Raw genomic sequence first — 21598 nt, 5'->3', positions numbered from 1 at the left:
GCCTGCATGCAGGTACCTACAGAGGCCAGAAGAGGTGTCAGAGTCCTTGGAGCTGAAGCTACACAGGCAGCTGTGAGAATCCAAACCCAGGTGCTGGGGACCAAATCCCAGTCCCCTGGAGGAACAGTAAGCACCCTCATCCACTAAGCACCTCTCCAGCCCCTATGCCAACACCTGGAAATGTTTTCTCTACTGGTGTCTATGGTGATATTTCATTTGTGCTGAAATGTGATATTTTATTTGTATGTTAACAAATAAAGTTTGCCTGGAGATCAGAGGTCATAGTGAGCCATAAACAGAAGTCAGGTGGTGGCAGCACATGCCCTTAATCCAATCACATGGCAGACAGGGTCTCTGTGTGGTCAAGGACACAGCCAAGCGTGGTGACACATGCCTTTAATCCCAGTACCAGCCATAGAGACCTGGAGGTCTGTATAGACAGGCAGTGATGAGGAAGTCATGTGGCTGGGCTTAGAGTCAATGAGGAGGCAGAACAGGAAGGCAATAAAAGTGCAGGTTAGACGGGAAGAAGCTCTGTGTGGAAACTACGGCATGGTGGTAGTCAGTCAGTGGCTCTTCGCTGGTTCTCTGATCTCTTCGGCTAGTCCCCCTGTATTTGGCTCTGTGTTTTTTATTTACTAAGACTGTAGAATTTTGTCTACAGGTGTCAGAGTTTTCGGGGCTCACGCTAAGGTCTTGGATCCATTTGAGGTTGATCTTCGTGTACGGCAGGATCTAAGGCTCTAGCTTCACTCTTCTCCACGTGGATGCCCAGCTTCCCGCCACCATTTGTTAGAGACTCTTCTCCACTGTGTAGTCTTGGGATCTTGTCACAGTTCAGGCAGCTGTCACCGTACGCGTTTACATCCAGACCCTGAGTTCTGTGACCGGCTTGGTGGCCATTTCTGTGCCAGTCCCGAGCCGTTTTGTCACCAGCTCTGAGTCCCTGAGATACACTATGAATCCACTTGTTGTCCTTTTCCCTCAGGATTGCTTTGTCTATCAGGAGTCTTTTGTGCTCCATATGAACTGAAAATTATGCTTCTACTTCTGTGAAAAATGATGTTGGAATTTTCACGGGATTGGACTGAATTTGCAGATTGCTTCTGGTAGTGGAGTCATTTCCACAATATCAAAATTTCCAATACACAAGCATGGGAGGTTTTTCTATCTTTCCAATGAACAAGCATGGGAGGTTTTTCTAGCTTTCCAATGCACAAGCATGGGAGGCTTTTCTATCTTTCCAATGCACAAGCATGGGAGGTTTTTCTAGCTTTCTTTGGTATTTTAAAGTTTTCATTGTAGAGCTTGCTCACTTCCCTGGTTAGGTTTATTCCACAGTATTTCTTTAGGCAATTGTGAACAGGGCTGGTACTTTCTCAGTACATTTGTAATTGGTATATAAGAAGGCTACCTTTTATATGAGAATTTTGCATCCTGTTATTTTGATGTGATGATTGTCAGCCCTGAGTTTTCTGGTGGAGTCCTCAGAGTCTCTACGTATTGATTATATCAGCTGGGAATAAAAAAAAATTGATTTCTCTGTCTGTATCTTTTATTTTCCTATCTTATCTTACTGCTCTGGCTAGGACTTCAAGTGCCATATTTCATCAGCAGCAGAAAAGCATTGTGGGGAAAGCCTGAGGAGATGGTTCGGTGAAGAAAGGATTTGCTATGCAAGCACAAGGCCTGGAGCTCTCTAGCATGCACATACAAGCCAGGTGTAGTGAGATGTGACTCTCATTCCAAGGTGAGGGTGGGATGGGAGCAAGCAGGGCCTGGGGCTCGGCAGCCAGACTAGCTGCAAGGATAAGCTGCATCCTATGTTGAACACTAAAAATAGAGAGAGGCAACTTCAGCCTCTGGCCTCAGGATATGTACAATACACACGGGTTTGCGCACACCCCCAAACCCCAGAGTGGAAAAGGTAGGTGCCCCCATCTTGCTCCTGATTTCAGTGGACCTGCACTGAGCTTTTCTCCAGTTAGTATAATGCTGGGTATATGTTTATTACATATAGCCTTCATTATGTAGAGCTATGTTCCATCTATTGAGTTCCTTAGGGACTTTATTTTAATTAATTTTTATCATTTTAAAATATGTGTAGTGTGTGTACAAGTGAGTGCAGGTGCCTGGCGGCCAGTCATGTCAGATTCCCCTGGAACTGGAGTTCAAGGCAGCAAGCCTGACACCGGTGCTGGGAACTGAACTGACTTCTGCACGAGCAGTATGTGCTCTACACTGATGAGCCACCTTTCCAGCCCCTTTAAGGGCTTTTTATCATGAAGGGAGAGTGGGTTCTGTCCATTTGAATCTCTTGTGATAATAATGTGATTTCTGTCCTTGAAGTCATGTATGTGATGATTACATTTATTGATTTATGTCTGGTGAAACACCTGTGCATCTCTGGAATGAAGCCAACTTGACCATGGTGGGTGATCTTTTTGATGTGTTCTTAAATGTGGTTTACAAGCATTTCATTGAGAATGTTCATTGTTCATCAGGGAGATCAGTCTACAATTTTTGTTTCTGTTGTTACTGTGTCTTTGTCATGTTTTGCAGCCACACTAATGTGACTTCATAGAATGCCATCGTTTCCTCCTCCTCCTCCTCCTCCTCCTCCTCCTCCTCCTCCTCCTCCTCCTCCTCCTCCTCCTGCGTATTATGGGATAGTTTGGGGGAACACTCGTGTTCTTCTTGAAAGGTCTGGTAGAATCAGTATGAGCCCTTCTGGGTCTGGCCTTTATTTTAGTTCATAGTTATTATTATTGCTTGAGTATTTTAAAAAATATACCTAAGTTATTTGTCTAATCTTGGTTTAACTTTGGTGGATCATATGAGTCAAGAAATTCATTCATTTCTAAAAGTTTTAGGGATAGGTCCTAATGATTTTCTGATTTTCACTGGTGTCTGTTACAGTGCCTCCCTTTATATCTGTAATTTTATTAATTTGTGTCAACTTTCTTTTGGATAGTCTGGCTAAGAGTTTGTCAGTCTTGTTTATTTTTCTAAAAAACTAACTGCAATTAATTCTTTGTATTTTAGGGTTTTGTTACATTAATTTCTGCCCTAAGGTTTTATCTTTGATGGTAAGGCATGTTTCTTGGGACAACAAATAGACGGATACTTCTGCACACGCATGTGTGTGTGTGTGTGTGTGTGTGTGTGTGTGTGTGTACTTACACACGTGTACACATGCATATGTGTGTTCATATATTTGTGCTAGTATGTGTGTGGATGAGTATGCACCTGTGTTTGTGGACCAGACTGTTGACTTCGATCATGCTCCACCTTAGTGTAGAGAACTGCCTCTCACTGAACATGGGGCTCAGAGATTCAGCTAGACTGCTTGGCCAACAAACCCTGCCATCTCTGTCTCCCTAGTACAGGAGTGTGCTGCTGCATCCAGGTTTTCTGTGTGAGTTCTGGAACTGTTTGGTGCTGGTTTAGCTGGGCCCTAGGTATGTGGTCTCTACTGCCCACTTCCAAGCAGAGATCTCACCTGGCTTCATAGGTACGTGTGGTAGTTTGAAAAAAAAAATGGCCCCCAAAGGGAGGGGCACTAAAGGGAGGTGTGGCCTTGTTGGAGGGCGAGTGTCACTGTGGGGTCTTTGAGGTCTCCTATGCTCAAGCTACACCTTGGGAGACAGACTACTTTCTTTTGTCTTCTAGTCAAGATGTAGGACTTTCAGCTACCTCTCTAGTAGCTCCCTTGTTGGTGCTCACATTGGGGCAAATTCAAGGTCTCCAGCTACACCATGTGTGCCTGCATGCCACCATGACGCACCATAATTATACTGGACTTCACCCCTAAAAATGTAAGCCACCCCAATGAAATGGTTTTCTATACAAAGTTGCCATGACCATGTTGTCTCTTCACAGTAATAGAAACCCTTCGACGGTATGCAATTATTTTCTTTCCTTGATTTTATTTTAAAAGTTAATAATGAGTGTTTTGCCTGCATGTATGTACATGTACTGCATGCATGTATGCGTATCACATGCATGCCTAGTGCCAGTGGAGGTCAGAAGGCGGTGTCAGGTCCTCTGGAACCAGGATTGCAGGTGGTTTGTTAGCTGCTGTGTTCGTGCTAGGAACTGAACACAGGACCTGTGGAAGAACAGCAAGTATTCTTAACCACTGAGCCATCTCTCCGCCACTCACCATGAAAAATAAGTAGTTATGTAGAGTACATATCTGTATGTATAGCAGAATCCATCACAACACCTCTACTATCTCTTTTCCTCTTCTTTCTTCCACTTCTACACTTCAATTCCTCTTTCTCTAAAGCCAGCCCGTATGTCCTTGAAGTTTCTGTTTGTATTCTAGGCTGGCCTCAACTCACGATGCCCCTGCTTCAGCTTCCTGAGTGCTGGAATTATCGGTGTGTACTGCCACACTCAGCTAAGTCCCATCCTAAACAGTGACTGCTTACCCAGAAGTCTGTCAATGAGCACTGAATGCTTTCCTTAGAAGTATAATGTGAGGGGGCTGGAGAGATGGCTCAGTGGTTAAGAGCACTTGCTGTTCTTGCAGAGGACCTGGGTTCTAGTCCTAGCACCCACATGGTGGTGCTCACAATCATCCATAATTCCAGTTACAGGAAATTCAACTCCCTTTTCTGACCTTTGAGGGTACCAGGCTTACTTGTGGCACACACATATACATGCACACAAAACACACAGACATATAAATCAGTCTTAAGAAAAGTATACTGTGAACCTCTGTTATTGTATTCTAGGAAGGATTCCCAAACAGATGGGAAGTTAATACTTAATGACCTACAGGCTCCTTCCAACTTAGGATTCTTCTGGGATTTCATCAATTTTTTTAAAAATGGGCTTTTTATTTGTGACTCATGTTCAAGTGTGAGCACAGCTCAGCTTGTTCCCAAACACTTCCGTGATCCACGGCTGACCATAAAAAGCTCAGTAGATAACAAGACAGTTATCTAGGGGGCTCGGCCAAAGCCAACAAATTTGGTGTAACTGAAATATCAAGATAAAATTCTTCCTGGATGGTCAAAAAAAGGTAACCCCAACTAGTATAGAGCAGATTCTTCACTCATTCGTCCTCTCTGGCTTTACTGTGAGGATAACTTGGCTTTTCAGAGAAACTCATTTTAATACTCTCTCTAGCCTGTGGGGACACTTTTAATTGAGAGGCTTTCAACTGTTTCCATGGAAACGATGATAATTTGGGGGCCCAGTTTCCTTATCTAATTCTAAATTCCAACAAAGACAGCGCTGGAGACAGGTACCACTGAGTGCTGGGGGCTGGAGCTCTACTCAGCACATGTAGGCCCCTGAGGACTTTACTTTTGATGGCTTCAGAACATCCCTGGGCTGTATCGGTTGTAAATTAATTCAGATTTCTTCTTCCCAGAGTGGAAAGAGAAAACTTAAAACGTAATTAGCAGATGACCTTACATATGCTGCCAATGTGGCGACACATGCCTTTAATGCCAGCACTCAGGGTAACAGCAAGGGGCCTCACATTGGAGATCAGACTGGACTAGAGATTCTGAAGGTAGCATGGGCTACACACACACACACACACACACACACACACACACACACACACACACACGCAGGGTGGGGGTGAGGGGAATGACAACACAATGCTCCCAAAACAGCAAGTATGTATTTACAACACTACTATTATATAGTACCTAGTAAGCTCAATGTTTTTGAACTAAGTGTGTGTGAGCATGTGCATGCATGTGTGTGGGGATGATGAAATCTGGATAATACATATTACCTCACATGGTTATAATTTTTTGGTGGTAAGTACACAGTACTTTTCAAGAATACCACATATCAACTCTGCTCACTAAGTCGCCTGGAATGAGGTTAGATACTTGGATGTGGAGGAAAGCAGGCTGATGCTCTCATGTGTGCAGTGAGCAACACTTGCTTCAGAGAACTGCTCTATTTCTGATTACACAGAACTTCAAAACACACTGCGCATATTCCTGGGAACAACAGTTTAAGATTAAAAAAATGATGGGGAGTCAGGGCATCATTGTTCTGGTGTCATAACCATGAGGGCTCTCACTGGACGTTTAATCCCATGAAGCTCACTATGACAAATTAGGAAGAAGTGTTAGTCCATGCCTGTGGAGAAGTGATCATAATTCAAGCTGGAAGAACAGAACTTTGAGATCACAGTTAAGTCAGCCATGTATAAAGTAGGTGCTTAGATTTGTAGTAAATCCTGAGAAACCTGTGGGAAGAACACGGCAAACACCTGGTTACCAGAAACCTGTGGCACCAGCCTCTTCTGTGAGGACTGCTCTTCCTCATCCTCTTCATGCTCATCATTGCTCCGCAAGAGCCCCTGCCTCAGAGAGCAGAGAAACCTAAGTCCCCGTGTCGTCCCCCCCACCCCACCCCCATCTCCCCACCCCCACCCCCGCCCCATACTGAGGACAGGATTTCTCTCTGGGGAATGAAGCTGTGAACTGCATACTCCAGAGCCATGTAGCCATGTGTCAGGCTTTCCACTCTGCAGAGAAATGTAAAGGCGGTGCTTAAGGAACACCCAAGAGCAGAGAGGGGGGAATCCTGTTGGAATTACAGATGCCTCGGTCCAGAGTCCGAATCCTCCTGTCACTCAAGATTTTTGCAGACAGCCAGCTGGAGGTTTCGACAGCTCTATTTAGTGGGCAGGCCTTCAATCCCAGCACTTTGCGGGTGGGGGCGCAAGAGTTAGAAGTTCAAAGTCATCCTTAGCTACATAGTGAGTTCAAGGCCAGGCCATACAAGACTCTGTCTTAAAACACAAAACAAAATATCAAGAAGAAAAAAAACCAAGGAGTAAAAGAGAAAGTTCTATTTTGGTTTTCATTTGGACCCAAGGAGTCCTGCTTTGATGCTACTGAAAATTTTGGGGGAGCACGTGCATGTCTAAAACTAAAGCTCACACTTAGCTGGGAAAGGGAGAGCACTGTTTACGGAGCTCAGATAAGGGTAAAGAAAAGTGCTAGATTTTAACTGATTCGGCTGGGTAGCTGATATTTCAAGTTAACAGCAATGAAGGCTGGTCCAGTCTCATTTATGAGACCCCACTTTCAATTCAGCATTATCAACGAGATGAGCAGTTCTGAATGGAAATGGGAGGGGTTTATTTACATTGCTGACCAATAATACCTAACCTGGTTTAAGTTCTAATTCTGCATGTAAAGTTGAATGTTTCGCTTTTGAGTTTAGACACTAGCTTTTAAATTTTCAAATTTATTTTTTAAAATGAGCATGAACCATCCTCTGGCAACTGTCTTTTGTGACCAGAGCAGATATCACAGGCACACAGGTGGCCTAGCACTGGATTGTCACGAGTTCTTATCCTTCTGCCTGCATCCTGCAGTGATGCCAAAGGTGTTGCTCTTGGCAGACTCAGAAAACACCACCCTGAGAGGCTGAGTCTAAGCGGACTGAGAAGTGGGGAGACTGGCCACATGTACTGATTTCTGTTGAACATTTCTTTTCAGTTCACATGGAAGGGAGGTTCTGAACATGGGGAGCAGAAACAGAAAAAGAGAATGTGAGAATAAGAGACTAAAACAGTGATCACAAAAAGAAAGTATGTAAGGAGATTAATAATACTGGAGGTATTTCTGAACATATATTTTAATAAGACATTAAGGTTATATTAATAAGAGCTGATATAAATGAGCACACACTCATAAGCATGTCTCAGATTCATGACGCAATCTGGCCTAGATTACTTTTAGCATGGTTGCTAGAGCAGGTAGGAGAGGAAAACAAATCATTTATATAACATAAAGTAATACTACAAACACAAGGTACACACCACTTCATTAAAGGGGATGAAAGCGGGACTGGAGAGATAGCTCCATTGGTAAGAGCACTGGTTGATCTTCCAGAGGACCCAGGTTCCATTCCCAGCACCCACATGGCAGCTCACAACTGTCTGTAACTCTAGTTCCATGGGATCTGGCACCTCACACAGACATACATGCAGGTAAAACACCAATGCATATAAAGATAAGTCAATCTTAACAAAATTCAACAAATCAATATTCCAAAAACTGGACAACTTGCATTTGGTGTAACAATTTAAAGCTGCAAAGAAACAACCCTCCTGTAAAAACAGACTTCCATCATCCACAAAATAATGGACCCAAGCTCAGCAGACACCAGTGTGTGCTGAAAAGGAAGACCTATTCAGGGAAAGTGTCTGAAGAGGTATCTACAGCAACAGAACCAGCTGACAAACAGATATCCTTATGTGTCCATCGTGATATCAAACAGAGTTGATATTCTAGCAGCTCAGAACGTCTACACTACAGTGGGGCAGAGAACATTCCAGAGCCATCTTCTTGCACACACTACTCAATCTGCAATTTCCCTGTGGTACTCAACACAAGTAGGACAGCCCAGAAAAAGGCTGGATTACAGAATTTTCTGTCAGGGCTGGAACATAGCTCAGCTAATAGAGGCCTTGCTTAGCATGTATAAAGCCCTGGGTTCACCTGCAGCCATCATAAACTGGGTGTGGTGGTACACAACTGTAATCTTAGCACTTGGGAGATGGAGGCAGAAGGCTCAGAAGTTCAAGGTCATCCTCAACACATAGGGAATTCAAGGCTAACCTGGGCTATATGAGACCTTGTCTCAAAATTACTAGATATTTACTTTTAAGCTAAGACATTAAAAACATAAAATTTGTATGCACTTATGGGATACCCATGGAATGTGTCGATAAATTTACACACTTGTATATTTTGTTTGTGTTCTGACAAATAAAGCTTGCCTGGAGATCAGCGGGCAGAGCTAGCCACTAGTTAACTAGAGGCCAGGCAGTGGTAGCACACACCTTTAATCCCAGCACTTGGGAGGCTCATGCCTTTAATCCTAGCGCTCAGGAGGTGGAGACAGGGAATAAAAGGTGGGTAGAGACAGGATCTTGCCCCCACTCCATTCAGTCTGAGGATTCGTAGAGACAGGATGCCCGCTTCGGTCTGAGATTTGGTAGAGGAAAGAAGAACCCTAGTGCCTGGCTGCTCTGCTTCTCTGATCTTTCAGCTTTCACTCTGATATCTGACTCCAGGCTTTTATTGTTAAGACTAATCAGGATCGCGCTTCACACACTGTAGTGTTGAATTTGAGGTAACATCTATCTCGAACATTTCTTCGTGATCCCCACATCGGAATGTTTCATGTAGCTCTCTGAACTGCACAGGGCTTTCTCTGTCGTGATGTGCTGGTGCCCCAGCACTTCTTACGGACACCTAGGACTCATGGGTCATTTTCCTCATCACAGCCTTCCTGCTCCTGTAATTAGCAACTGCCATTCTCCTCTCGGCTTCTACAGATGAACTTTTTATATCTCAGATAGGACTGAGGTCAGGTAGTTTTTAATTTCTATGTCTGGATTATTTCACTAACAAAATAGTGCCCCAGGTCCATCCTTGCTGTCACAAATCACAGGACTTCGTTTATGGCTGCATAGTATTCCACTGTGCATATATATATATGTTCTTCATCCATGTACTAGCTGATGGACACATAGGCCGGTCATTTTCTTGTCTATTCTGAATGTGCAGAAATAAATGTGGGAGTGTGGGCTTCTCTTCAACATGCCAATGTCACTTCCTTGGGATTTATATCCAGAAGTGTGATTGCTGGATCAAATGATAGGTGTGTGTGTGTGTGTGTGTGTGTGTGTGTGTGTGTGTGTGTGTGTGTGTTATATGCATGTATGTGTGCCTGCCTACTATGTGGGAGTGTGTAGATGCCAGACATTGACACTAGAATTTTTTCTTCAACTGCTTCTCCATAATTTGTTTGTTTGTTTTTGAGACAGAGTCCTTCAATGAACCTCAATTTTGGCTATACTATCCAGCAAGACCCTGGAATTGTCTTGTATCTGTACCCCGCCCCTCAGTGCTGGAGTCACAAATGTGTACCACCTTGTCTGATTTTATATAGATGCTGGAGATCTGAATTCAGATCCTTGTGCATGGGCAGCAGACACTTTACCCGCTGAGCTGTCTCCCCAGCCATGACAGTTCTGTGTTTTCATGTGAGACACTCTCAGGATGTAGCTCAGGTTGGTCTCAAACTCACTGTGCAAGCCAGGCTGGTCTTGAACTCAGTGTGATCCTCCTGCCTTGGCCTTCCAAGTGTTGAGATAACATGCATATACCACTTCACCTGGCTCCTACATGTAATCTTTTGAGGAACCCCTACGCCTTTCTCCATAATGGCTGTTCTGATTTACATTCCTACCAACACTGTGCAAGGATTCCCTCTGCCACATCCTCATTAGCACCTGTTAGTATCTTTCATCTGACAAAACTGTTTTGCATCTCACTTTCTCTACTTACTGCCTACGTGATCATAGGTCAGATAGCTCACCTGCCTAAGCCTCAATTTACACATCTGTGAAATTATACCACCTGTGAAATTATGCCATAAGGTTATTATGAAAATGAGGTAAATCAAGTCAATGCAAGCACCATGCTAAATCCCTGGCACAAAGAGATAATTTAATGAATTTCATCTCTGCCATCTGCATCACTATGATGTTGGAATAAGAGGAAGCCACTGCATCCAAAGGGGAGCCTGGGGTGCTAACCCTGCTATACTGGAGGAGAATCTCTTGATCCAAGTCCTTGCCCTGCCTGATGCCTGTCTACGAAATCTGTGGCCACATCTGTCGATTATGCCTAGTGAGGTGGCATGCTAATTGGATCTTTAGGGGGTGTGTGAAAATAATCTAAGCTGTGCACAGAGAGGCAGAGGGGAACCATGAGTAAACAAGAGCTGCTGTGGGAACACAGACGTGGTACAGTGGTACGGAGAGCACGAAGTCACACGACATTGCACACTCAGCAGCTGGGTACTTCTGCAGCCAGGGAGCCGACTGCACGTGGTGCCCGTTGGACTCAGAACTCTGTGGTGATCTTCTTAGTTGCTCAACCACATTCTGTCCCCATGAGCTCCGGCTCTTCAATGGCTTGATGAACATAGTATGTATGTCCCAGGACGAATGTGGAAACATCCGCCATCCTTCCTGCCCACCTTCACCGCCTCTTCAGCACCTCATGCAGCCAGCCATCTATGCCATTCAAGCAGCTTCTCCCTCGTGGTTTCCGCAATCAAGGAGTCTGTTCTGGGTAACAATTTCTTCTTCAAAGAAGTTGCTGTGCAAGCGCCAGGAACAAAAAAGGCAAACAAAGCTTTGCAGTCTTCCGAGCCAACACCCTTCAGGAGTGTCTGTGGTTTCCTTCGGTGCCAGCCCCGAGCAGCCTCTGTGTACCACCTGGCAGCCTCTTCTCTGTCAACCCACACAGAGAAGAAAGGCAAAAACACAAGCACACCCAGGGTCTAGGGCTCTCCTGCCTTCGCATACACAAGCGCATCCTTCCAACTGCTGGCCCAGAAGCACAGGGACAGGCACGTGAAAGGTGTGTGCAAACCCAGACCAGATGGACCTCTCTGAGATATTTATGACACTGAGTCCTGATTTACCTACCTCCCCTCCATACACCAGGCCCTACTGTGGTGGGCCTGAACACTTCCACAGAATATGAGGGAAAAGAAACATTCCCTTGCTGACAGATAGTGTCAGGTGCAACATTTCAAAGAAAATTGCAGCTACTCGTAGAGTGGGTGGTCTTGGAAAAATGGAAATGTGGTTTTGGATGATATCCAGAGAAGGACCAGGCAGGGGCCTATTATTATCCAAGACCCTCCGAGAATGTTCCATTGGCAAAGCCACTTTGTGAAAACCCAAGTTTCCATCTACCTGATGAATTGCTGCAGAGGCCAGAGAGGGGAGGGGATGAGCGGATGCAGGAGAGCTTGCCAGACCCGAACAGTCTCAGGAGATATGGTGGGGTGAGAGCAGCTTAGGCCACGCCTAGAAGAAAAGCTCATGTGCAAGAAGGCAAGCTGCTTCAAAGCATGTGATCCTTTCCATTTCCCTTGTCAAGAAAGGCCATCAGAGTGAATCAAGTAATCCTTTCTTGCACATTAAAAAAAAATGTTCACGGGGTATCTTTGAGAAGATGAGGAGGATCATCTTTTAGGCCTATATAAAATCTTGTAGCTTCCATGGGGCTGGTATTGCTCACAGGTAGAGCACACACACAGTCCCCACCCACACTAGTGAGCAGCTGCCCCGCAGACACAGAAACAGCCCAACACAGAAATGTCCTGTGTTCTAAGGTCCCCATGTCCCTTGCCACTTGCCTGACACTTTCATGCACCTATTCAGAATACAGAAAGCATGCTTAGGAGCATTCTAGTCTTGAGCAGCATGTTTGAACTGAAATAATAATAAAGGCTCTGTGTAAGGACTGAACACCTCTCCACCCCATTAATATGTTGAAACATAATCACCACCAATGTGATAGTTGTTGAAGGTGAAGTCTTTTGAAGGAAATTCGGCTGAGAGAAGTTCATGAGGCTGGATTCCCCGTGACCTGACAGGTGTCACTGTGAGAAGAGGAGGACACTAGAGCCTCTCCTTTCTCACCCTGCCACGTGAAGATGCAGTGAGGAGCCACCATCTGCAGACCACGATGACAGCCTTCTTTGGAACAGTTGGCCGGCACCTTGATCTAGACTTCCGGCCTCAGAACTGTGGAATGAGAACCATCATTTAAGTCCTTTAGTCCACAGTATATTGTCTTGTCTTAGTGTGCAGCCCAAAAGTGAGATGCCAAGTACTGCGTCAGCCGTGGGCATTTAGAAGAAGATTCAGTGACACCCCACAGCGTGTCTACATCAAGAGGCTACACTGGGGCAGAGATCCACAGTGGTGCCACGTGCACACAGAGGAGGCACAGAAGCTCACGTCAGCACGTGTGGAGACTAAGAAACAGAACTTGGTCAACAGGGCCGGTGTAAGTGCGTGCCGAGGGATGAAAGCAGAAGGGGGTGTCAGGGTGCCACTGGATCTGTCCCTCAGGCACTCAGGCATTTCTGTGCCTAGAAACCCTGTGCAGGCAGTGGCAGGGCACTATGGAAGCAGCTGGTGGACCTCCTGTGGAGAGCTCAACAGAAAGCCATTTCCTGAGAGCTACCGTGCTGCGCATCAGACTGTGCCCTGGGATGCCTGCACCACTTCATCCTTGTGCTGAACTGGGCACTCTGGTGGGAAAACTCACCAAGTGAGAGAGAGCCAGGCCCCAAAATCACTGAGGGAGAAAGAAAGGGGCCGAGTGGGGATCTGCAGCTAGGTCACCTGGCCACTGAGCTGTATGCCCTGCCCTCTCGGAACGCCCTACTGAATGGTACCTGCACACAGCAACAGCAGGAGAGGGGCTTCTTATCACTAACGCAGCACAGTGAAATCGAGACACACACACAACGTGTTAGAACATGCTTGTCTCAGATTTCACCGGAACAGACAACCAAAGTGAGTAGGAGCTAAGCCCTTCCTGTTCAGCCCCCACCCCTGCCACAGGTTCCACTCCAGCCTGTCAGGCATGCAAGAGGTGGAGAGAGAGAGCCTGGGGAGGAGGCTTAAACTGTCCCAGAGGTGACTGCTGTAGGGACTGGGGGATGGCTCAGCCAGGGAAGTTTCTGCTGACTGTGACGATCTGAGGCCAGATCCCCAGACCCCAAATAAGTGATTCATGAATGAAACCACTCTGGGGGGGGGTGGGGGGAGTTGTGTGGGCGGTGAGACTTCTCTTTTTACTCACTGCTTATGTAGAGTGTCAAGGGGACGACCAGGGAGCTTGCAGGTGGTGGTCTGTGATAAAGACACAGGGCCTGCTCACCAGGGAAAGGAGGATTCACACCTGCCCCGGGAACCTGGAGAGAGGGGGGGGGCTGCTGACCGCTCTGCTGTCAGAGGCAGGCGAGGGCTGTTCTGGCCTCTCCTGGAGAAGGGTGTAACCAAGAAGAAACACGAGGGCAGCATGGAAGAGGCAGCTTGGGCCACGATGACCCCACCACACAGAGCTGCCCACAATGGCAAGATGTGGCGTCAGCAGAATTCAGAGGGACAGACCTAAGACGGACAGAGGAGCTGGCGGGGGTAAGAGGGCCACTCAGAGTCCAGCTCACAGCAACCAAGAGACAGAGGGACAGCAGGGAAGCTTCAATGAGACTCTTAACAGCCACCACCAGGCTTGGGAGCAAAGCCTTATCACTCATATCAGACACCAGGAACAAACCAGACATGAGTTTATCTCCTTTCATGCAGTGAGAAGTGTGAATACAGTCAGTTCACTAGAGTTCTTAGGTATCAATGACTGCCGCAGCTCATGACAGCGGCCATGGAATGGCCAGGATTTAACAGAATGCAGCCACTGCTCCTTATTCATCTTTCACGGTTTCAAGGATCACATTTCTTACCACTGTTTTTAATACGTGGTCTCACCAAGTGGCCCAAGCTGGCCTTGAGTTTGTAATCATCCTGCCCACACTGCCCCCAAGTGCTGGACTAGGCCTGCACCGTCATGCCCTGTGTAGATGGTATTTTCCCCCTTCTCTTCTCCCCCTTTCCTACTTCTGTCTTTGAGACAAGATCTCATGGAGCCTGAACTCTCTAGACAGCCCCAGATGACTTGAAGTCCTCAGCCTCCTGAATCCACCTCCAGAGTGATGAGATTAAAGGCATCGATCAACACATCTGGTTTATGTACTGGAGACGGACCCCAAGGCAGCCCTGCACATCTGCGTTACATCCCCAGACCCTAGACAGTATTTCTTAAGCACCACACTAAAATATGCCATTTAGGGACTGGAGAGATGGCTTGGCCAATAAGAGCATGTACCCCTCATGCAGAGGACCTGAGTACAGTCCCCAGCACCCATATCAAGCAGTTCATACATACTCCAGTTCTAGTACATCTGATGTCCTCTTCTGTCCTCTGCAGACACTTGCACTCATATGCACATTAGCCCCCCCCCCCCCCCGTGATTTAAAATAAAATAAAAATGTGCCATTTAATGTAGTAAGGTGCTGGAGCCCAGCGGGAAATCAAGACTCCCCGCCCCCAACTGAGCTTGCCTTCGTCCCGGGGGGGGGGGGGGGGGGGGGGGAGGGGATGACCCAGCAGCACGTTTTTTACCGCATAAGCAGAAGTCCTCCAAGGTGGGACAACACAGGAAGGGGAAGAGTGGGCTAGGGACAGGGACAGTGCCTCCCTCGAACAGACAAGAAGCCTATGGCGGATGGCATGAAAGCAGAGATCAGAAAGGAAAGGAAAGAGCCAATGGGGATCTCGGGGGTAAGTGTACCGAGCCAAGAAGAGCAGCTGAGGAGCCATGGTGTGCTGGGTCCACATTTGGGTGGTAGAGGACCAGACAGCAGGGGCTGGTACACAGGAAAGGAGGGCTCAGTGCAGGAGATAAGGTCGTAGTGACAGGCACTCCCCCACAGCTCTGAGGTGAAAGCTTATTGCATGGTCTGGAACAGAAGCAACAGGAACTGCCTTACATTTTTGGGGGATCACTCAGCTGTTACAAGAAGCCTGACCTAGGTGGGTGCGTGGGGGAGGGTGGGCAGAAACCAAAGCCTCCATACCGATGCAGGCCAAGTCCCACAGCTGGACTTTCATCACGTTGTTACGAAAGGGGCACAGAGGACAAGGGACCGGTATAGCTGCAGGGTAAAGGTGACTATTTGCTGACAACATGGATGTCGTTTTAAAAGAAAAGAAAGCAAAGGGTCTACTAGAAACGCAGGACTGGGGCAGGCTAGTCTTGTCTTGGATATGCTGAGTGTCAGAAGCCCATTGGGGGCATTAAACATAGATATTGTGTAGGCCGCTGTGTGTGAGAATCTGAGGTTCAGACAGGGATGGGGCCAATGAAATACACCCGGAAGTCGCAGGATTTATGAAGTGCAGCCCCACCTCCACCCACTAAGACTCCTCAGAGCATGAGTGAAGGCAGAAGCGGTCTTGGGGCAGGGGCATCCCAAACTTTAGAAGTCAAGAAGGTGAGATGGAATTCGCAAAGCCGTGAGGAGGGAAGAGCGGCAGAGCATGGGTCTCCGAGAACCCGTGAGTGGATGAGAGGAGGCGCCACATCTTGCTCCACTGATGGGCTCTGAGTGGGATGAGAACAAGGTTTGTGTCAAGATCCAGCCAGGGCTCCATGAGAAAGCGGAAGGTTCAGCCAAGTCCCTAGGCTGGCAAAGGGATGGGAGAAGACCACGTGGAGGATGTCGCCTCTCAAACACAGGACTCAAAAGATGGTCCGACGCAATGACAAGTATAGAAACCCTGTGACTGACCCCAGGTTGTACATCCAGTGAGCCAATGCCAGTCTCAAAGGAACATTCTAATGACATGTCCTTCACCGGATCAATACTCTGATGGCTTTTATTAGTCACGGCCACTAGAACAACTGAGAAGGCCTGTGCAAACAGTGTCCCAGCCCTTGCGAATCAGATCTTCATATACATGGAGGTAGAGGAAACGGGAAAGGAGCAAGACTTTATTGAGAATGAGGAACTGAGGGAGACTGATCAAAATGCGCAGCTGAAGCCACACTGTGTGGAAGGGCAGCCTTCTAGGTGAGAGCTTTGGGATGTAGGAGTGGAAAGGTGGACCCACATATTACCATGGGCATGCTTAATCTTGCACTGACCCCCAAACCCAGCTAGATGTGAGGCAGATGTGGTAAGGCAATGGGTCTCAAAAGGGAGACACGATCCAGGTCTGTTCTCTTTCATACAAAACGTATTTCAATAGTGAAAGGATTTATTTGTTTATATTTCCTGTCTGTGCATGTTTCTGTCTGCATGAGTACCGTGTGCATTAAGTGCCTGCACAGGGCAGAAAGGGCATTGGATCCCCCTGGAACTATGGTTACAGACAGTCGTGAACCACCATGTGGGTGCTGGGAACTGAATCCAGGTCTTCTGCAAGAACAGCAAGTGATCTCGACCGCTGAGCCATCTCTCCAGCCCTTGGCATACTCTCTACGGCTCCTCTAGTACCCTCTCAATGATGGAGGATAGACTATAGGGAAGCCAGAGGAACGTGACCAAGAGGATGGTGGTGGGACTCCGGTCCATAGCATGTGAGGACCACCCAGAGAAAAGATGCTTCATCTGGTAACCTCAAAGGAAGCAGAGCTCCCTCCTGAGAAACCTCAGGAGCAAGTATGTGGAAGGATTTATTCTGTGGGTTCTGAGAGGAATGCTCCAAAACACAGTGAATAACCTACAGAACATATCCTCATCTGATGGGAAAAAATTTTAATAGTAAAAGGAACCCAAAGACAGAAATGGTGAGAGTCGGGAACCCTGGGAACTGTTACCTGCATGTTCAGTCCCAACCAGCATTTACTGCAATAGGCTTGTATGCATTTCTTTTGTGGATATATGCATGCCCTTCCTGCATCTAAGGTCTGAGGTTGAGTCTGAGGATTCAAACCCTTTGCTTCATCTCTAGACCCGGCATTAGGACCCAATCACGAGCTATGTGCTCAGAAATGTTATTGGGATAAATGAGGTCACTCTGGCTACAGGTTGCCGAGGGTGTTAGAGACGGGGTTCACACTGGACAACTGCTAACATTCCTTCCAAGGAGCAGATCCTGAGATCATGGAAAACTAAGAGTAGACCAGCTTCCCCTGGAGACACAGCCATTCTCTCTATCTTCAAGGCCAACTTGGAATTTAGATACAATTATTTAATAATTATTTCCAGTACTCACCTGCAATAGTAACTTTGACTCATGGATAGTAAGTTTGAAGGGTAGTAATTTTTACCTCAGCTGCCTCTCTATTCTACGTAAGTGTGTTTTGTGTATTACAGAAATCTGATCCCTGCCATGGATTCAACATCATTCCAGCTCTGACACAGTTCAAAACTTTGTCCTTGGATCCTCCTTTAAAGTAAATGCCACAGCTTTGTCTGGGAGTTTACTCATTCAAACTGGTGTTAGCTCAGCAGGCTCAAACTACATTCCACCCTCAACCTGACTGGGGTTTACCTTGAACTAGAGACCTGGCCTGGTGAAGAGACTAGGGGCTTCTGCAGTTCCAAAGGTGGAATCAGCAAGGCCCTGTCATCTCTCTTCCTGAATGTCCTCAACCTGTTCCTATGTAGATCTCTCTTACTTCATAAAGATCGCAATGCCACCTCCTCAGGAAGGCTGGTTCTGAGCTCTGAGAGGGGCATCTCAGGGTTAGGGTTGTGGCTTGGTAACAGGGCATTTGCCTGGCACACACAAAGCCCTGGGTTTAAACCTTACTACGTAATAATCAAGCTGTAGAGTGGTACATACCCGTCTCCTGCCACTCTCCACGTAGCCTGTGCTTAGTGTTTCTTGCCAGCATTTGGATGCAGTTCCTGGCCAGTGACCTCCTTCTAGCCAGTGAGTGTCTCTCCTAGAATGTTAAGTGCATGAGGTCCAGACTTATGAGCAGTGCGCCACAGTTTGGGCTACTGTATGGCCGGATACCTTTAGTCCCTGCTCCTCTTACCTGCCCCTTACCCATCAAGTTCTGCTGGGCAGTAGCTAAGTGATGTGGGCCATGTAATGTCAGTTCTCAAGAAAAAGGTTCCACTTACTGGCAGCGAACATGGTGGTGCCTCTTCTATTTGGAAGATGCTGCCAATTTTGGAAGTTTTTTATTTTATCAGAAAAGGGATATGTGAGGCCACCAACAAAATAAAAACATAATTGTATTTCATAAAGAGAAAAAAACCTTCAAAATGACCAACAGCCTGTTTATTGCTAGGACAGACAACTGGTTCATTGAATGCCTTCCAGTATCTTTTTCAAAGCGGCCACAAATGGCTCTTATTAAAGGGTTATAAGAAGCTGTGTTATCTGGCATTTAACCAAACAGAGGGTTTTAAAGGGAGAATTTCTGAGATTCCACCCAGACAAATCTCAAGGCTTAACTGGGATGAAGAAGCTAACCACAATCCAAGAGAAGATTGGTATTCAACAGAGAAGTTTCCAGGGATGAACATATCTGTTCAGGGAACTTAATTTGTCTTACTTTGTATAAGAGAGGCTTTGTCTCAAAAGGTTACTGTTTGCTGGGCAGCAGTCCATTTCTGGAATGTACTTTATATGTTATAGAAGCATTCTATAAATATAAAAGGGGTGGTGCCTTTTTCTCCTTATTCTTTCTTTAAATTTTATTATGTTCATGCATTTATTGTATGTGTCTGTGTGTATGTGTGTCTCTCTGTGAGTGTGTGTGTATGTGTCCCTGTGAGTGTGTGTGTGTGTGTGTGTGTGTGTGTGTGTGTGTGATACATACATGCCATGGAGGTCAGAGAACAACTCTCAGGAGTCAGCTCTCTCCATCCCCTGGATGAGAACTGTGGATTGAACTCAGGTTGTCAGGTATGGCAGTAAATGCCTTTACCCCCTAAGCCAGTGGTTCTCAACCTGTGGGTCATGACTCCTTGGGGGTTCCATATTTGCATATCAGGTATTTACATTTACTATCCATTACATTTACAGTTAGGCAGCAGCAATGAAATAACTTTAGTGTTGGGGGTCACCACAGCATGAAGAACTGTATTAAAGGGTCTCAGCATTAGGAAGGCTGAGAACCACTGTTCTAGGCCATTTCCCAAGCCTATTTTCTTTCTTAAAAAAAAAAAAAAAAGGTGTGTGTGTGTGTGTGCAAGTGTGCATTCACATGTGTGTACGTGCATGTGGAGGTCAAAGGTGGCATTCTTCAGTTGCTATCCATCTGTGTTTTGAGACGGTCTCTCACTGGGACCTGAAACTCACTGATTCACAGCCTGGCTGCAGGGATCCTACCTCTCTACTGCCCCGGTACAGAACTAAAAACAGGTGTGATGATACCTGGCTTTGCATCAGTGTGGTGATGAAGTGAGGTCCTCACATTTGTGTGACAAGCATCATACCAACAGAATGATATCTCCCCTCCTTTCATGCAGGGCTGGGACTGACTCAGACAACGCTCTACCCCTGAGTAACAACACCCCCAGTCAATGGGAAGACTCAGGTCTCACTCTTTGCCTCCTGTGGTCTATCTGTGGCATCTGAAAGTCTTTTGTTTGTCAGGAGCCTTGGTTCGGGTCTCCTTTCTATTTACTGGTGATGGTTCTTAACACAGTTAACACTTCAAAAGAGCCGTTGCCTTCAAGTACAGCCAGGACTCAAGAGGACAAACACCAGGAGATATGAGAAGACTAAGCTAAGTCCTCAGTTTGCTAGGACACTGACCAATTCAAACACTGCACACTCTCACAAGGTAGGAGACAGAAGTCTTTGCAGTGTGGCCAAAACATGCTACAGGTGACTTCCCTTCCAAACAAGGAAGAAAGGGAGGGTGCCTCTCATTGATGAATTTCAGTGGTGACTAGGGAAAGCAAGAGAAAATCAAAAGATGCAGTGAGGAGGAGAGACAAGGGCCTGCTCACCAGCCCAGGACAAAAGCTGCCCAGAACCCCCCTCTTCACTGCAATCTGAAATATGTCCCTTGGTACTTCCAGATTTTCCTTTTTCTATACTATATGTGACCACTGACTTTGAGCATTTCTTCATATTTATGACCAGCTGCTGCCTGTTCACAGTCTTTAGCACCGATGATGAGTTTATCTGACATTTAAACAGGAATTTATATTTGGCTTTCTTCCTACCACATGGCATGACAAACCATTTTTAACATTTAAGTCATCTTCCAAAAGGCTTCAAAAGACAGGAGACGGGGGTGGGGGTGGGAGTGGGGGGGGGTGAAAGGTTACAGGTCACACAGTGACATTCCTAAGCACACCGAGACCATCACAGCAGGGTGGGGCTATGCCTTGGTCAAATCCAGTCCCCTCTGCACACTCTACATGGTGACTATAGTGATTAATTTGATGTAGCGATCACCTTAGACACCCAAACAGTCTTGAAGAAGGCTTCCTTTCATTAGACACTGGTTTTTACCCCGTGGTGGAAAAGGGAAACATTCAAGATATGGCCATGAACCAAACCTGTTTGCCTTCATGAGATTCAACTTACTTTTTCATTCCACGCCCACAGTCCAATTCCAAGAAATGTTATTCCCAAAAACTGAAAGAGAAAAAGAGATCAGGGTAAGTGTTAGGGAAAATCCATGTTTTTACTCATGAAAATAAGTTCTCTTTTCTTCTTAGGTTTTTTGAGACAGACATTTCTTTATGTATCCTTGGCTGTCCTGGAACTAGCTCTGTAGAGCAGGCTGGCCTCAACTCACAAAGATCCACTTGTCTCTGCCTCCCAAGTGCTGGGATTAAAGGCATGTACCACCACTGCCCAGCAAAAGTAAGTTTTCAATGAATTGCTTTACTACATTACTTGATCAGAGGGAAAAAGGCTTTTTAAAAATCTGCATTAACTAGGAAAAGAAATACCATGGCCTCCTTGCTTAAAATTATTATAACATTGAAAAGGGGTAGGGACCCATAGGTGCCTCACAGTCATTAAAATCATGAATTAAAATCTTCAGGTAGAATCTTGAATGAAATGAACATTAATTAGTAATAGTGAGTATGTTCAAGAATCTGAGCCGCTGTTCATTAAACATGGACAGAAAAGGCACGAATTTAGAGATGCATCTGTCTCTGTCCCACTGAACCATTATGAGTGGACCAGGTAGCAGAGGGGACCCAGGAGCCCCTGTGTCCTCTAAGAAG

General features: G+C 46.2%; 1 protein-coding gene across 2 annotated transcripts in view; it reads right to left on the bottom strand.

Annotated features, from left to right (window-relative positions):
• Tspan5 (tetraspanin 5) overlaps positions 1 to 21598 on the bottom strand; it is a 167235-nt gene that overhangs the window by 18327 nt on the left and 127310 nt on the right. Inside the window, exon 2 of one of the 2 annotated variants that reach the window (XM_036190340.1) lies at positions 20946 to 20996. In XM_036190340.1, the coding sequence (XP_036046233.1) occupies positions 20946 to 20996 (51 nt within the window). Of the gene's footprint in view, positions 1 to 12372; positions 12595 to 20945; positions 20997 to 21598 lie in introns of those variants that run through there. The other variant, XM_036190341.1, reaches the window with a different exon arrangement.

Source organism: Onychomys torridus, chromosome 6 (assembly GCF_903995425.1).
Source record: "Onychomys torridus chromosome 6, mOncTor1.1, whole genome shotgun sequence".
Taxonomy (NCBI): domain Eukaryota; kingdom Metazoa; phylum Chordata; class Mammalia; order Rodentia; family Cricetidae; genus Onychomys; species Onychomys torridus.
The sequence above is the reverse complement of the archived record's forward strand: the minus strand, read 5'-3'. Positions and strand labels throughout refer to the sequence as shown.